This window comes from Enhydra lutris, unplaced genomic scaffold, assembly GCF_002288905.1.
Source record: "Enhydra lutris kenyoni isolate GAN:26980312 unplaced genomic scaffold, ASM228890v2 scaffoldscaffold42, whole genome shotgun sequence".
NCBI classification, from domain to species: Eukaryota; Metazoa; Chordata; class Mammalia; order Carnivora; family Mustelidae; genus Enhydra; species Enhydra lutris.
In genome coordinates this window covers 5300007-5318677 of record NW_019154126.1, presented here as the reverse complement: position 1 = coordinate 5318677, position 18671 = coordinate 5300007, and the positions used below count along the sequence as shown (strand labels likewise).

At 35.0% G+C, this 18671-nt stretch overlaps 1 protein-coding gene across 1 annotated transcript in view; it reads left to right on the top strand.

Moving 5' to 3' along the window:
• The window catches only part of LOC111155577 (MAM and LDL receptor class A domain containing 1), a 757926-nt gene that overhangs the window by 737439 nt on the left and 1816 nt on the right, over positions 1–18671 (top strand). The window contains exon 39 of the mRNA XM_022515825.1: positions 16858–16933. Coding sequence (XP_022371533.1) covers positions 16858–16933 — 76 coding nt within the window. The remainder of the gene's footprint in view (positions 1–16857; positions 16934–18671) is intronic.

The following is an 18671-nucleotide window of genomic DNA, read 5'->3' as shown; positions in this document are numbered from 1 at the left end:
AAATAAAATATAATAAAAGAAGACTTTCAAAGGCTAACCATAAAAGTGGTGTCCTCTGTGGATCTTCCCAGGTCACACTGGGCAGAAGTAACCACTCCTGAGGTTCCAAAGCACTTTGTTCCCAGCCTTCATCACACTGACTTTTGGTCTGATGACCCCTATAACAGACTCGGAAGCCTCTTAATGGCAGATCTTTGCTCTATTCATATTTATATTCCTAAATTCAACAAATAGCAGGTAGGAATTCATCTCAGTAAATATTTTATTAAATTGAATTTTCAAATATCTAAAATAAGATGTTGGAACCCAAATGAACATTTCTTTTTTTACTCCAAAAGAGTATTTTACTTGCCTTAATGCTCCAGAATTTATTTATACTAGAATCCTCACAGATGACTCAAAACACTGGGATATCATTGTTGGATATTCTTGAAGAAATTCCATCCAGCTTGGCCAATTTTCATTCATTCTGTGGAAGCTGAAAGCAAATAAAGGAATACCAAATGATGCCTACACATATGACCCTTTGCAAACTCATTAATGGGATCCATGATGGGTTACAAAATCAGTCCATAATCAGAAGCTTAAATCCTAGAATAGTAATGTTGAACATTAGAGGATACCAAAAACCTACAAGTATAAGCACTCAAAATCTATGGAAGAAACTGAACATCAAAAAACCTGGGCATTTCAAGAAATCGAATTTAGCTGAAATAGTAATTGTGTCCATTCTCAATACTGTCCTCATACTAGACCATTTAATTTAGGTGTCCACCTTTATGACAGATTTGGCACTGAAGTTTCTGAAAACTTAGCCTGGCAACTGACACCTAATCTAATCAACCTGGCTGATAATCTGATTAACAATTTTACTTACATTATTACTCTCATTCTATTTACTTAGAGAAGTAATTTGTGAGTGTACAGATGAAATCTTTTCAAGAGAGTGATTTATTGGGCGCCTGGGTGGCTCAGTCGGTTAAGCATCTGACTTCAGCTCGGGTCATGATCTTGGGGTCCTGGGATCAAGCCCCAGGTCTGGCTGCACACTCAGTGGGGAGTCTGATTGCCCCTCTGCCCCTCCCCCTACTTGTGCACGCTTGCTCCCTCTCTCTCAATAAATAAAATCTTTTAAAAAAGAAAGTAATCTACTTCTCAAAGGAACAAAATTAGAAATTTCACATGAATTTTTAAATGATTTGCAATTTTTTACTAAATATCAAGTCATTGTTTAATTCTCTGATCATTTAAGATACTGACTAAACAAAAACAGTTTATATGCAATGTATGAGAAATACAAGTCATGAATAATGCAAGCTGCACTGGCATAAGTGTGTATGTTGCAGTTACTACCTATCCCAAGTTGTTTCAAATCTATGGTCATTGGACATGGACTCCAAATAGTCTAAGAAATAAAATCCGTGTAAAACTTATAAAGAGCACTTTACCATCTAGCAGCCCCGTGTTCTAATTATTTGATCTGAAGATAGATATTTTACCATATTAATACAGGTGACTTTTTAACAAAAATTGTCCCCAGGTCAGGATTCAAGGACCTTTTCAGCATCTTCTGTTTATTATAAATCTTACATAGCAAGAAGACATTATGTTACATTTGTTCCCTCATGTCCAAGAAATCAGAGTTGCTCACTGAAAAAAGTAACCTGCTTAAATGAGGAAGGCAGTACAGATAAGTATACTAATCATTTAGTAAATCACATTGCTCTCCCATGGTATGCAGCAAATACATTCAGCACCTTTGGAGAATCAAGATGCTAAGTATTTTCCTTCATTAGGAGTTATTAAAAGGTGGGGAATCTGGCAGGGGGGGAGAATGGGATCAGTTTCATAATTTTTCTTCAGTAACTGCTTTGCTATTCTCCTGAGAGATTCTTTTATGCTTTTGAATCATATTTCACACAATTTCTCCTTAAAGCATCCTTAGGGATACTCCTATAAGTTCATCAATCTGTTTACTGTGTTAAAATTTCTAGCTCACTAATGAATCAAAGGACAGAATGACAACAGAATGTAAAAGACCAGCTTATATTCATCTTTATAAAAAGAAAGGCATAAATCATAAAACTCCTAGCAATCCATTCAGGTATTTGTTGGCAAACATTTAATAAACACCTATTTTGTGGCAGGCACTGTGCTAATGATGAGAATATAAAAATAAATAATAACTTAGACTTTGGTGAAGAAGGCACCTAGAAAAGCAAATAACAGCAGTTCTTCAGCAAGCACGTATTAAGCACATACAGTCACTTCCTGCACAGCAATGGAGAAACACAGGTAAAGAAGAGGCCGACTTTGCTTCAGAGATGAGAATAATACGCTAGAGACATTGAAGAAGGATTTTGTGAGAATGTGCTGCACCAGTCAAGTCTGAAATCATGGACGGAAATCCACTAGATGAAAAGGAGGAAGAACATCACAAAGACAGAACATCTTGTGTAAAGGCACAAGCCATGACAGAGGGTGGCATGGTTAGTGTGACTAAAACAGGTAATGTAAGAAAAAATGATGGTATGTATTTCCCTGATGCCGAGTGATGTGGAGCACCAATGAGATACCACCTCACACCAGTCAGAATGGCTAGAATTAACAAGTCAGGAAATGACAGATGCTGGCAAGGATGCAGAGAAAGGGGAACCCTCCTACACTGTTGGTGGGAATGCAAGCTGGTGCAGCCACTCTGGAAAACAGCAGTGGAGGTTCCTCAAAAAGTTGGAAATAGAGCTACCCTACGACCCAGCAATTGCACTACTGGGTATTTACCCTAAAGATACAAATGTAGTGATCCGAAGGGGCACGTGCACCCGAATGTTTATAGCAACAATGTCCACAATAGCCAAACTATGGTAAGAACCTAGATGTCCATCAACAGATGAATGGATAAAGAAGATGTGGTATATATATATGAAATAGAATACTATGCAGCCGTCAAAAGAAATGAAATCTTGCCATTTGCAATGATGTGGATGGAACTAGAAGGTATTATTCTTAGTGAAATAAGTCAATGAGAGAAAGACAATTATCATATGATCTCCCTGCTATGAGGAAGCTGAGAGGCAACATGGGAGGTTTGGGGGGTAGGAAAGGAATAAATGAACAAGATGAGATTGGGAGGGAAACAAACCATAAGAGACTCTTAATCTCACAAAACAAACTGAGGGTTGTCAGGTGGAGGGAGTAGAGAGAGGATGGTAGGTTATGGACATTGGGGAAGGTATGTGCTATGGTGAGTGCTGTGAAGTATGTAAACCTGGTGATTCACAGACCTGTACTCCTGGAGCTAATAATACATTATATGTGAATAAAAAATTTTTTTTAAAATGATGGTAAATTTACTAGGAATTAATAGGGAAACCTACATAGAATGTAGAAATGTAAGAAATCTACATAGAATGCTAATTTGTGTGCATGGGTACTTATAATTTCTAAATATGTTTTATAAGAGAGGTTGTTTTAAGACAGGAAAATGCCATTTTGTTTTTTTTTTCCATTTTTAATGTATTATAAGCTAAATTTATTGATAGGTCCAAGAGAGCTTTAGCTGTATATATGAATAAATCCAAAACAGTATATTTTTAAAAATTTGTGGAAACTTGTGAGTCATAATAAAATATTAAGTCCATTCTTTCTATACAGATTTTCATATAGTGTTGTAAATTTTAAATTGTGTAAAAAGATTTAAAAAGCAGCAAGTTGCTAGGTGATTGCTAAGGGAAATCATGAAGACTGATAATTAACTTCAATACTGCCATCAGTTTCAATCAAACAGATTATATGTCTAAAAGAATTCAATAATGAAATTAGAGTTTTCATATAGAGCAATTTACATGGAAAAGTATTTCATTCCAATTAAAAAAGTACCATATGTCCTGGTAGTAAAATGCACCACACAGAGTGGAATACAAAGAAAAGTTTATCTGGCTCCAGAGCTAGCTCAGTTCTGGCCAATGGAGAGTGAACCTCAGAGCAAAAGCAGGATTTATGAAAAAGTGCAGCCTATCCAACAACTGTTAGGGAGTGCAGCAAGGTGGACCAGACTAGCTTTGAGAAGAAATGCTAAAAGAAGGCAATCAGGAAAACCTGGTGAGCATGGCAGATCTTATCTTTTAGGCAAATGACCTAACAGGCGTTGGGGCAGGATGGTATGGAGCTCAAGCTGGGGTAATGCCTCCTGATAGTATCTGAACTGGAAAACCATCTCATCTCCTCCAAGATTCTAAAACACAACAACTTAACGATGATAAACCAGGAAATATAACAAAGTGCCAGAAGAGAATTTAAAATTATCTTTAATGTCACCATGAAGAGATACATAATATTACCACTTCGATGTATCTTCTAAACTTTTATCAATGTGCACACGTATAAACATATGTGCACATGCTTGCATCTTGAAATTTGAGTTGTCTACCAATTTTTTTTCTTTTCTCCTTATGCTGATCACTCTCAGATTTTTTACTCTCAAGATACCTTTACATCATCAAACATTATTGATCAAACTTTTTTATGTGGTTCAGTTATCAAAATTTATATTTATATTTATAAAATTGAGAAGTATTTTAAATTATATGTATTAATTCATTTTAAAATAAAAAATCCATCATGTATTAAGATAAAATACATATTATAAAAACATATTCATATATGTATTATACATATATAATATACATATCACTTTATGAAAATGACCTTTATTAATGTAGGACTTTATGGCATCACATTTATAGGAGACAGGAAAAGAATACAGAGATAGCAAAATATCTTTAGAAGAGATAGCAAAAACTTATTGAAGAAAAGTATGTCTTGTTTCCTGCTAGGTAAATGGGTACTTACTCCTCTTTGAAACCAGAATGCTCAGTAGAACAGAGGTACTCAAACTGAAAGAAAAATTTAGTGAGAGCCAGCACTGAATTCTCGTGTCTACTATTGCATTAAAAGCACTGCAGTATATTGTTTTGATTGAGGTATATAAAGAAAATTCAACCTTACATAGATAAACATTTTGAAAAGGGAGATATATTTTCATAGATTTTTAGGTAATCATGCATGTTTTTTATTATACCAAAACTTGACATTGTGGTAAAGTGTAGTTGTAATGTGGAATCTGAAACCCTATCAATGAAGAAGTCTTTGCACTGTTACATTAAAAATTCATTAGTCTATCTGGCACTATGAATGGATCATTTACCCATTCTGTAGTGTCCTGCACTTTTCATTTAGAAAATGTTAAGTGAGTTATGTAGCTTCTCAAGTGTTGAAACATTTCATTATGCAATGTAAGAAAAAAATTTCAGACAAGTCTTTAAAATACTGGGAAGCTGTTGTGATCCTGATGGAAAATGCAAGTTTTTTAGAATTCTAACTTTTGTTTGAAAGTTCAAATTTTATCATTAGCAAGAGATACTGTCAGGTGTTTTCTCTGGTATCATTGCTCACGTTCATTTTCAGTAAAATGTCTGCCAAATGCCCTAAATTGAATAACCACAAGCTGTCAGTCATTCTTCTAAATATAATTGCTGTTGCATGAAAAAAGTGGTTAGTTTAGCAAGCAACTCGGTCTTGCAGTGCTTTTCCACAAGACAATATGCCATAAAAGTGCTCTATGCATAGTTCTCAGAATACTAGAAAAACCTTGCATGAACAGTTGAGATTTAATACAATCAATTTTGTTGTTTCAACACGATCATTTTGAAATGAAACGGACTTGTCAAAAAATTTACCGCAAATACGTGCTGGTGAAGAATGTAACATATAGCTAGGTACCATTGTCTTGTTCTCTGCTAAGGCACTGACAGTTGTAATCATCAGTGCAACATCAGTGCAAATCTCAACACAGTGAAAAAGTCTGTTAAAATAAAAATTCATCGATCTAGCTTGCATTTGAATGAATCTTTTACCAATGGGTCTGATGATGATGATGATAGTTTTGAATTTGTATACCTCTGAAGAGGTCTTAGGACCTCTGGCAGTCCACAGACTACACTTTGAGAAACACCGCCCTTAAACCAATAAATATTCTTTCTAGCATTACTTGAAAGGGCTATTTAATGTCCTCTCAAGTACATGTATCATCATTTAACCATTATCCTATTATTAGACATTTAAGTTATATAATTTTTCATTATTACAAATAATTTGTGATAAGCCTCTTTCTACATAAATCTTTGTTGTCCTCTCTAATTATTTCCTAAAGATTGACTCCTAGTAATTTTAACAGGCCAAAGAAGATTTTCAAAGGGCTACCAAATATATTTCCAAAGGGAGTCCAGCTCTACATCTGGTTCCTGTTGGGCAGTTGTGAATGTGCTAACACTACACTCAGATGGGGAGAAGCTAAGTTGAGACTATGCTCACACTGGCAGCATGGGGGGTCTCCCTAAGGTTAAGCTACAGGAACCTGGGTCAGCTTTATTCACACTAATTGCATCCATATTCCTGGGCATGTTCCTTTTTAGGCTCTCTGCCACAGCAAGATCGCATTAAACAGTGACAGGTTTTGTAGTCAGTGATATTTATTTCCTGCCTGAAAAGAGGAGGAGAAAAATATGGCAGCTGCTGTGTCATGTGAATGAGTTTAGCAAAATTCAGTGTCCCAGTTGTTTGGTTTTGTGACCCCAGATGATTAATCCTTTCCTCTCCTTTTTGTGGCATTTCTGGTTATGTTTGCAAACCCAATCCTTTCTGAACTTCTTCACCCAAACATTTGGTTCAGCTTGTTCCTTAAGGACTTGGAAAGAAAACTTGAGTCATGGATATGCCCCCCTAATTTATCCCTGCTTTATTAAAATTGGCTTTTCTTTTTTTTTTCTCCTTCCCAGATTTACTTCTAAAACAAAACAAAACTCAGTATCTCGCTAGAAATAGAGACTCTTATATAGCTGAATATGTCCTGATTTTTTCCTTTTTTAGCAGTATTATATAGTATTATATAGTGTGTTTATTTATTTTATATGTGTATGTTTATATATATACACACACAAAATACTATAGAATACTGCTAAAATATATAAAACATATATATATATATCTAAAATACATACCAGATTATATAGTATTCTACAGTAGTACACATTCAATGATAAAAGGTGATTTGATAGACTCAATTTATTCTTACAATGCCTCATGATGTTATGTGATTTTATTCTAGCTATAGATTGTTATAACAGATTTAATGTTTGCTCTGTAATTACCTACTACAAATTGTAATCTTTTTATTAACTGTAATCTGTTGACTTTTTTTATAATAAACATAAACATATGAAAATGCTCCCGAAATCAAATTCTCTGAGGCACTGTTGTGCTTCAAGGGTTCCATAAAATTCATTCCCCTCCTTGCTACCACATTCTCCGAGATAGATTTTATTGAGGCACACTTTATCACTGATATTTTGAACTGCCCTGGGGACTTGCTGCTCTTTCAGCCTACATTGCACTGAGTTGTAGTGCAGTTACCTATGTAACTGATTGTCCTGCTTACATTTAAATTTAAGAATCTTAAAGTCAAAGCTGTATCCTTCATTTAGTAAATATATAGACTCTCAATTCATGTACTGTCCCATTTCATTACCTCTGGTTCTATTTTCCAGTCCTCACAATTCCTTTCTTGAACTTCATACCTACTTCTTATTTAATTTATATTCTTCTATTGTACTTATCTTTGCAAGCTGAAAGACATGAAAAGAACAAAATAAGGTCTAAATTTTATAATTTGTAATAATTCTCCTTTAAAAAGTTTTATTCAAATGGGCTAAAATCTGGACTGGAAATGAACAGAGACCAGGTATGAAATAAAACTTGTTTAAGGCTTAGAGAAAGGGGAAAAACAAAGGATAATATATGTGAATCATAGAGCACTGACAATTTCATAGGAAACAGTGCATCGGGCACCTGGGGCGGGGCTCAGTCATTTAAGCATCTACCTTCCTCTAGAGTTATGATCCCCAGGTCCTGGATAGAGTTCTGCATCAGGCTCCCTCCTCAGCAGGGAGTCTGCTTCTCCCTCTGCCCCTCCCCATGGTCATCCTGGCTTGCTTGCTCTCTCTCTCAAAAACACATAAAAAAAACTCCAAAAACACATAAATAAAAAAACAAACAAAAAAAATTTTTTTTAAAAGTGCATCAATCTAAAATCAGGAAGCGGGGCGCCTGGGTGGCTCAGTGGGTTAAGCCGCTGCCTTCGGCTCAGGTCGTGATCTCAGAGTCCTGGGATCGAGCCCCGCATCGGGCTCTCTGCTCTCTAGGGGAGCCTGCTTCCTCCTCTCTCTCTGTCTGCCTCTCTGCCTGCTTGTGATCTCTCTGTCAAAATAAATAAATAAAATCTTTAAAAAAAAAATAAATAAAAAAAAAATAAAATCAGGAAGCAAAAACAAACAAAAATTCATTAATCTGTTTGATGGGACAGAGAAAAAAATTAGTATTACCCTGGTCAGGAAACAATCATTTCTTAAAAGAAAAAATTTCTTTTTGGGGAGCCTGGATGACTGAGCCGGTTAAGTGTCTACCAAGAGCTCAGGTCATGATCCTGGGGTCCTGGGATCAAGTCTCACAATGGGCTCTTTGCTCTGTGGTGAGCCTGTTTCTCCCTATGCCTGCTGCTTCCTGGGCTCATCCTCTCTCTCGCTCTTGTTCTCTCAAATATATAAAATCTTAAAAAAAAAAAATCCATTCTTGACAAAAATATGTTTAATGAACAATTAAATATAGATGAATAAAAGTGGAAACCCAGGAATACTTTATTTCTATTAAGATTTTATAATATATTTTCATCTGAAAGATTAGCACACTCAGAAAGACTGGGGCATACTAACAAAGTCTTAAGACTAAGAACATTTGGAAAAAAACTAACTGAAGAGTTTTAAATGACAGAGTAGAAACAGGGAGAGTGGAATTGAGATTTACTTCTCTGGGACACCCCCGATTCATCATTGATCAGGCTAAGCAAAATTTAACGTAATGGACATGACTCCCAGAATAAATGAATTCTGTCTCCACCACTGAAATAACTGTATTTCATAATTTAGATGTATCCTTTAAAAAAAGTCACTTTTTTTAGTTACTTATTTTTCCCTAATAGTAACAAATCAAATACTTCATAGACTGAAAATTCATTTCAAGATTTTTATATTTGTACATGGATGTTTCATACCTCTCATTTTTCAGAGATACATGAGATATTAGGAACTCAGACCTTTACTTTTCAAATACTGTAAAATAAGTTATTTGCACTAAGTTGTTTTTTTGCCAATCATATGACTTTTTCAGTTTCTAGGTAATAGAGAGAGATAGAAGGGCCACACCCATTCTTTTCCTCTAGTCTTCCTGGAAGCCCCAAGCTATTCATCTGAGCTGGCAGTTAATCCACTGAAAAAAAAAAATGGAAAGAGAGAGAGAGAGCAGAAGGAGGCTCCTGGCCCACTTAAAGTCTTGTGCTAAGTGGAACAGAAAGCTAAATACAAATGTGACTCCATGATAGTAAAAATTATTATCTTTTCTCTGTGGGAACTTAGGAAGTATATTGGTAGAAGTGGGCATGAGGGAACAGGACAGAAAGCAGGTTAGTGGATTTTGTTCCATCATAAATGCTTCAGACCATATACATTAAATTATTCTTTCCATAAGTAGTCAGTTGATTCCTACTGCATTAGGTACTATGATAGAAGAATAACTAGATTTGGTCTTTCTCCTCCAGAAGACTTTGATACTTCCTTATTATTTTTCTTTATCCCAATATCCCTTCATTGAATCCAGGCTTTGTGGTCAGGAGAAAGAAGTAAAAAGTTTAAAAAAAAAAAAGACAGTTGAAAGAAGGAGGAAAGAATAAGAAAAGAAGGTAAAGAGAATTGCATTCAACTATTACCAGGCATCTACTTGTGGTAGACATTGTCTATACATATAATTTCATCCAAGAGACAGAAGTCCATTAGCTACCACCCTCCAAAAGTTCTAGAGGCATCTACTGACCAACTTTGTAAGTCTAAGACCTATCACAATGTTTTAGTACATAGTTTGTATCCTAGAATTATTGGATATATTTAAATAATTATAAAAGATGATAACATCAGCAATATTCTATCATTCTGCCATCTTAAGAAATGAGTCATCACTTTGTAAAGCATCATTTTCCTTCATGCAAGTAACTCAGAACAATCATTTCTTGAATTTTAGAATATCCTTCAACATTTAGAAGCAATATATACAGATCATTTCATTAGTGGAAGCATGAGAAAAGATTCACACACACACAAACATACACACACACACGAACAGCAACATTTTTTGGTAAATTATCATGTTCATCCCTTCAAATCACCTTGGTAACTGCATTATGATTACCTCAGTTTCAGAGATGACAGTTTTCCATACCTTTTAGCATACAGGTTTTTACAACAGAATTTTATAATACAGTCTACCCAGAATCATCACACACTGCCCTCTCAAATGGTATTTCCTTTTTTATAATTTGCACTAAAATTTTTAGCTCATTTTTCTGAGTGTTTTCTAAGCCTATTTTTAAATATGAGAAAAAATTGAGACAGCTTGTTCCCCTGAGATGGTAGTGGGGATGAAGGCATTTGGTAGATTAGACTAAGAAGCCTGACCAGTTTCTCAGACATACAAGATGACATACTATAACTTAGAGAAAAACATGTCTGTTGTTAACAAAAAGAAATTAAACAACCCACTGATAACCAAAAACAATAATTAATTTGGTAAATAAAATTAAAGGACATGCCCAACAAAACTAATTATTAAAGTGGATTATAGTTACTAATTAATAAGCTAATGATTTATGTAAACAGATGTTCATTTTGGAGTACAGACTTTTCAATAGAAACAACTCAGGCACCATCTATCATTCTTTGTGTAATCTTCCTGATAGCCATTCTTCAACATTCAGGGTGATACTCATGTTCACTGTCACCTTTTCTTTCAACCTAAATAAAGGTTTATTCACTCATCTAGTCTAAAGATGGTCACATTGACATTCAGAATCTATCCTAAAACTATCCAAATGCTGGCATATAAATTTTCATCATACACTGTCATTACAATTCAGGGTTTTGTTAATGTTTTGTTTGTTTTAAAAGATTAGAGAGAGAAAGCAAGCACACATAATGGTAAGAGGCAGAGGGAGAGAGAACCCCAAGCAGACTCCACACACTGAGCACAGAGCCTGACTCGGGGCTTGATCCCAGGACCCTGAGATCATGACCTGAGCCAAAACCAAGAACTGGATGCTTAACGTACTGTGCCACTCAGGCACCCCATAATTTAGTTTTATATTAGTAAAGGTTTTAGCACCAAGAAGCTAGAGATGAATGTGTTTATCAATAAGAAACCTTAACCAGAGGGGCTGCCTGGGTGGCTCAGTGGGTTAAGCCTCTGCCTTCAGCTCAGGTCATGATCTCAGGGTCCTGGGATCGAGTCCCACATCGGGCTCTCTACTCAGCAGGGAGACTGCTTCCTCCTTCCCCCACCCCTCTGCTTGCCTCTCTGCCTACTTGTGATCTCTTTCTGTCAAATAAATAAAATCTTAAAAAAAAAAAAAAACTTAACCAGAGCACTTAGGCAAAATAGACAAACATTGGAGTGCATGTACCTTTATGAATTAGTGTTTTTGTTTTCTTTGGGTAAACACCCAGTGGTGCAATTATTGGATCATACAGTAATTCTCTTTTTTCAGGAACATCCATATTGTTTTTCCACAGTGGCTATACCAATCTTCATTCCCTTCAACAGTGCACAAAGGTTCCTTTTTCTCTACATCCTCACCAATACTTGCTAATTCTTGTGGTTTTTATTTTAGCCATTTTAATGTAATACTTCATTGTGGTTTTAATTTGCACTTCACTGATCATGTGATACAGACCTGAAACCATTAAAGTCCTAGAAGAAAATAAAGGCAGTAATTTCTTTGACATCAGCCATAGAAACTTTTCTTTTCTAGATAAGTCTTCTCTGGCAAGGGAAACAAAAACAAAATTAAGCTTATTGGCACTACACTAAAATAAAAAGCTTTTGCAGACCAAAGGAAAGCATCAACAAAACAAAAAAGCACCTACTGAATGGGAGAAGATATTTACAAATGATATAATCTGACAAGGGGTTCATATCCAAAATATAAAGAGTTTATACAACTCAGTGGCAAAAAAACAATCCAATTAAAAAATGGGCAGAGGACATGAATAGATATTTTTTCAAAGAAGACATACAGATGACCAACATACATGTGAAAAGATAACAATGCATTCTTAGATGAAACCGAAAGCCCAAGAAACAAAACAAAAAGAAAACTGGACTTCATCAAAAATTTTCATGTATCAAAGGATACTTTAAAAATCCTAAAAGGGCAACCTACAGAACAGAAAAAAATATTTGAAATCATACATCTGATCAGAGTTTAATATCCAGAGTCTATAAAAAAAACTCCTATAACTCAATAACAAAAAACCACCACCAAATTAAAAGCAGCAGACTTTTATAAACATTTCTTCAATAAAGATACACAAATGGCAGATTAGCATGTGAAAAGATATATAATTGAACGGGAACTCAGATACTCACATGTCAACATTCATAACACCATCTGCAATAGACCAAAAGGTGAAACAACTCAAGTGTCTATTATCAGATGAATGAGTAAACAAAGTGTAACACAGGCACAGAATGGAATACTACTCAGCCATAAAAATTACTGAAGTCCTTATACATGCTACAATATGGGTGAACCTTGAAAACATTATAGTAAGTGAAATAAGATAGACACAAAAAGATAAACATTGTACAATTCTACTTATGTAAAGTACCTAGAGTAGGCAAATTCATAGAGACAGAAGGTAAATCAGAGGTTACCTGGGGCTAGAGGAAGAGGAGAATGGGAAACTATGGTTTAGTGGCTATGGAGTTTCTATTTCTGGTGATGAAAACATCCTGTGACTAGAGGTGATGGTTCGTAACACTGTCAAAATAATGAAAGCCAAACATGGTGATTCACAGACCTGTACCCCTAGGGATAAAAATATATTATATGTTTATAAAAAATAAAATTTAAAAAAAAATAATAAAATAATGAAAGCCACTGAATTATACACTGAACAGTGGTTAAAATGTCAAATTTTATGTTACCTATATATTGACAAGTTTTAAAAATAATAAAATTAATGTTACTAAACACTGAATCATATTTAAATAAGTAAATTTGTATGATGTGCGATAATTGAATAAAGCTGTTAAAATACACATGAATATTTACCTCAAAGTCATGTTTACTAGATGTAACAAAAATGAGTTTTTGTTTTATTCTTTTTCTTCATCGTCCATATATGGTAATTTCAGATACATATTATAAACACTTACATGTTTTTAATCAATACTAAAACAATTGTTAGTTAATAAGCCATGAATTGAATTCCTTTAGAGTTATACATATGCTCACTAAATTTAAATTGGAAATTCCCATTGGAATTACCCTAGTTCACAGTAATGACATCTCTCTTTCAGCCTATTCAAAATGCCACCCTATATAGCTACTATGCATACTGGACACAGCAGGAGCTTAATAATAATTTAAGTGAACACATGATTAAGTTATGGATGGAAAACTCATGTGATCCATGCTGCTTTTTTCTCTCTACTCCAAACTTCCAAGTCAATTCCCTGCTGATTCCTGAAGGTGGTGAGATTCTTTGAAACCTCAACTCTTTCAGAGCTGTATGCCTACTGACAGATAGTGTTAAGTTAAATGTAGCATTTTTTAGCCTAATATAGGCTTATCATTATACATTACAGTGTTAGAACTAGCAGAAAACTTCACAGACGTTTTGTTTTCCTTATAGAAGGATCTACCACTTTAAGTAAAACTCTTTATGTCTGAATATAAAACATATAATTGATGCATATGGAAAATTATATCATAGTACTTGAAATAGTAAATGTACGGAGTGGACACTAGAAATTTACTTAATGTAAGTATCTATTGATGATGGGTGATATTTTATACTATAAACAGAAACTACATTAAAAATTAAGCCTAACAATTCATATTTGGGGACATATCTTTGATAGGAAAATTAGTAGTAGTTTGTGACTGCTAATAAACATAATTTAAGGAGGGACAAATTTACCACTGCTCACATTCTGCTACTCATACCATGACCCTTTCCTCTTTTACTACAACTTCACATTCTTACCTTAAGTGCAACCTTTCCTTCTTTGTGGTCACCTGATCCCCAAAGTCTACCACCTATAGGTCTTTTTTTTTTTTTTTTCACTCTAATAGAAAATTATTTAAGACTTAAAATCCTCTTGGGGGGAAAAAAGTTGCTCCAATACCTGAATTTAACAACTGGAAAACTGATCAATTTACCTGACTTCTGCCTGCCAATCTTGGTCTAGGTCATTTGGGATTCTAGCTCCAAAGCCAAAAATAATTGTCTCACATCAAGATCTTTTTGTATTCCTTGCACCTCACTTCTATCCGAATGACTGCCAAGCCTGTCCCTTCAGTTCCTGGTTGCCTGCTTGGCCTTTGGACCATCTGTCCTCTCTAGGCCTATGGTTTAGATTTCCTCTTGCTTCCTGATTTCATGCCTGATTTCAGCTGAGATTAATTTTTCTTTTTTAAATGTTTTTAAAAAGATCTTATTTATTTGACAGAGAGAGAGATCACAAGTAGGCAGAGAGATAGGCAGAGAGAGAGGGGAAAGAACGCTCCCTGCTGAGCAGAGAGCCTGATGCGGGGCTTGATCCCAGGACCCTGAGATCATGACCTGAGCCAAAGGCAGAGGCTTAACCCACTGAGCCACCCAGGCACCCTGAGATTAATTTTTCTGAGTGGTGTCTGCATTCGTCTGATCTTTATCTAGTTCCTAGTTTCCATTTTGTTTTGTTACTTCCTACCTTGATGTTCAGTCTCTCCTGTGCCAGCCTTTGTTTTGGCATTGTGACATACTCTGAAATTTCCATTCAACTCCCTATCTAGTCTCAATTCTAAAAGCAACACTGCCTAGGCCTGCACCTAACTGTAGCATTTACTGAGCTTACCACTCTGAGAAGTTTACATTGACTACTAGTCCTGGAGGAAGGAAAGGCAAAGAATAAAATACCACTTATTCAACCTAACTGTAGCAAATCCCAAGTACTCACTTACTGTAGTTAAGGAATTAACAGATATTTGTTGCATCATTTAAGAGCGTATCTATGAATTTTTTTCCAATAATAACCGACAAATATAGCTCAGATATATATATATATATATATATATACACACGCACACACACAAATATAGCTCAGATATATATATATATATATATCTCCCTATGGATTGATACCCAAAATGTAGACTCAATGAGGGTCAGCTGGTTAAGCTATTGAATATTTAAGCCAATTGTACAGAAATAGTGGAGATTAGGAAGCTTTGAAGACTGAATCAACAGAAAGGACACATTGCCAGCCAAACACAATTACCCAGACCAGGCTGTTGGCCTATGTGTTTTGGTAGATGACAATAAGAAGTCATTAACTGAAGATATCTTTTCAAAAAACAAGTTAAAGTCAAGCAGAGAGAGTCAATTATCATATGGTTTCACTTATTTGTGGAGCATAACAAATAGCATGGAGGACAAGGGGAGATGGAGAGGAGAAGGGAGTTGAGGGAAATTGGAAGGGGAGGTGAACCATGAGAGACTATGGACTCTGAAAAACAATCTGAGGGTTTTGAAGGGGCGGGGGTGGGAGGTTGGGGGAACCAGGTGGTGGGTATTGGAGAGGGCACGGATAGCATGGAGCACTGGGTGTGGTACAAAAACAATGAATACTGTTACGCTGAAAATAAATTTAAAAAATTAAAAACAAAATAAAACAAAACCCAACAAGTTAGTTTCCTCTTTACTGCCTTTTCCCTTAGGATTTAAGGGTATATGATTGACAGACTTATTGTCATTAAACCCTGATTAGGCAAAAATACTCAGGTGTTACTAGATTTTTTTCCTCCTAGCTGTCCTCAAGACACTGGCAATCATCCTACAATTGGTCTTCCATTCTCCATTATGCTTGTGTGTGTGTGCATATATGGGATCATTCTGTATATCTTTAATGGGGTGTATTTAGTTATCTGGTTATATTTTTTGTTCCCCTGGTGGGCATTTTTTATTCTCAACAGTTGTGACCAAGTATTCCAAGGCTTGTTGTCTTCTAGTAAGTCTGTGGACTCTTAAGTAATTAAGTAAACCACAAAAAGAAAATGATCATTTAGGAGTTCAGTTAATCAGAGTATATTAGCAGATCTAGACCAACATGTGAGCTTATCAAGGACACATCTCTTTATGATTCATTTAAAGGAAATGCTAACATTAAGAACTCTTCAAAAAACTCATATTTAAATTTGCTATTTAAAATGTTAAAGAATGACTCATTGCTATAGATTTTTATGACAAACACTGTCACTAAAAATAGTCCTCAGGATTTGGTGTTTGGCACTTTTGAAGTCTAAGGTAGCCTTTCCGTATAGCTGGTTCTTTATAATGTTGTACCCTTTGTACTACCTGAGTAATACTTTAAGAAATCAATTTTAAGACCAATTTATGCCACTTTTTATCTCCCTGTGTTTATTTTGATTTAAATATTCAGAGGTCAAATAACATTTACTTTCAAGAATGTAGTTGCATTAGTGTCCTGCAAAGAAAAAAAATAATAATAACTTTACTTATGGTAATACATTCATAAAAATAAATATGCTGGCTAGAATGTGTCCCTCAAAGATGTCTACCAGGTAATAAACTGGAAATGTGGTGTGCTACATTTCAATAATTATTCTTTTTTTATGGTCCTGTGTGCTTCAAGGAAAACTAAAGGAAGTGTTAACTGTGCATTTGTTAATCCGGTTTATGGGAACTGGAGTAACCCAGAGAAAACAGAGGTAAGTGGTAATGGTGAACTGTATTGTTTCAGAAGCAAAAATATATACACACATACACAGACACACTCACACATGCACACACACACACACACACACACACACACACACACAGTGTTATTTGGACACGTTTCCATATCATGGCTAAGAAGAATATTTTAATGGAATTATTTTATTGGGAATGGGAAGGGTTTTAGTCTCTCTGAATGTGTAATGAGAATTTTCCATTCCAGGACAGATTCAATCTGTTTGTAAAGTCAGTTCAATGTTAAGTGGCTTTGTGGTCACTGTTCATACTCGACAAGAGCTGACAAATCTGGAAAATATCAGTTTAACCCAGAGTATTACTCAGCTACCCATAGTAACTCTTTATTGACTATTCTTTGTATTCTATTCCCAAAGACAAAAGGGAGGACAGCATTCCGTGCTGTGTTTTAAATTTAGGTGTGAGCAGTAAAGGGCTATTACCGGCTAATTTACAAGACTAAAGGAGAAATTAAAGTGTATTACATCTTCTTGGGACTTTTTAGGGCTATTTCTTATCAGTGCACTAAGTAGACTAGAAAGAAAATGAAGTAAAATCTTTCTCATCTCTTTCTTAAGTAGATAATATGAGCATTCACTTAGGTATAAAATAGGATTAGCCATGACGCATCACTTCTTATCTGGGAAAACCTCCTTACATCTGATTTTAGCAATATTTTATCAGATTCATTCTTGTCAAGGTGAGCATATAGAAAGCTAAAGTGTTTCTTTCCCCCCTATTATTTTTAAATGAAAATAGGCCACAAAGAGTTGTTACCATTATTTAAATGAGTAATAAGGTGCCAGATTAGATGATTTCTAGTAGTTTTGGAGCTTTGGTTAATATGGTTGAAGGCTGACACAACACTTGACTTCTTAATTTGTGTTTTACTCAATAATGATATTGTACATACTTTTAGTATTATTTTGTTAGGAATGAAAACAAGAAAATATTTCCCAGCGCACAAAGAGAATCAATTTGGATGATCTGTCAAGTCAGTCAAGACACAGAGTAAAACTTAATATAGGCCCCCACCTTTCTCCCTCCCCACTTCAAATGGATAATAAATAAATAAATGGATATTTGAGAAGCCTAAGGTATCTTTCTGGCAAAGTAGGCAGGTGTAGTACAAACTCACTTTCATTTTAGGAAAGGAAAGAAAATTTAATCTTTTTTTTTTTAATCTTTAACATTTAGTATCTGAAAGATACAAATGATATAAGTGTTTTAAATTTGGCATTTTTATATTGATATCTTAAAATTGTAATAGTTAAAAAGCTGCTAGGAAGGTACTGTGCATCTTTTACTTTCTACTGAGAAATGGCTGCTCTGGCACACAGTGGGGGTTCATATCAAACACCCACTTTTCAAGGTGCTTTCAAGACTATGCTATGTATGCACATGGCAGTGCAATTGATGACTCTAAAGAAACTTGGAAGCAATTTCCTTTTTTCTATACAAATAAAAAAAAAATTTCCTCTTTCACATTTTTTCCCGTTTCATCAAGAATGGCTAGAGAAGAAATTATGTCACAGTTCTTGAACTTTGTTGCTGCTTTGATTTCTATTGTTTCAGAAACAATGATGTTGTATTAAACTAAGTGTACCTTCCCTGACTTTGTAACAGAGAAATAGATTTCTCCAAAATACTTTTCCAGAACCTCTTAGAGAAAATTCTCAAATTCTGATACAGAAATTGTAAGAATAGTATACCAAA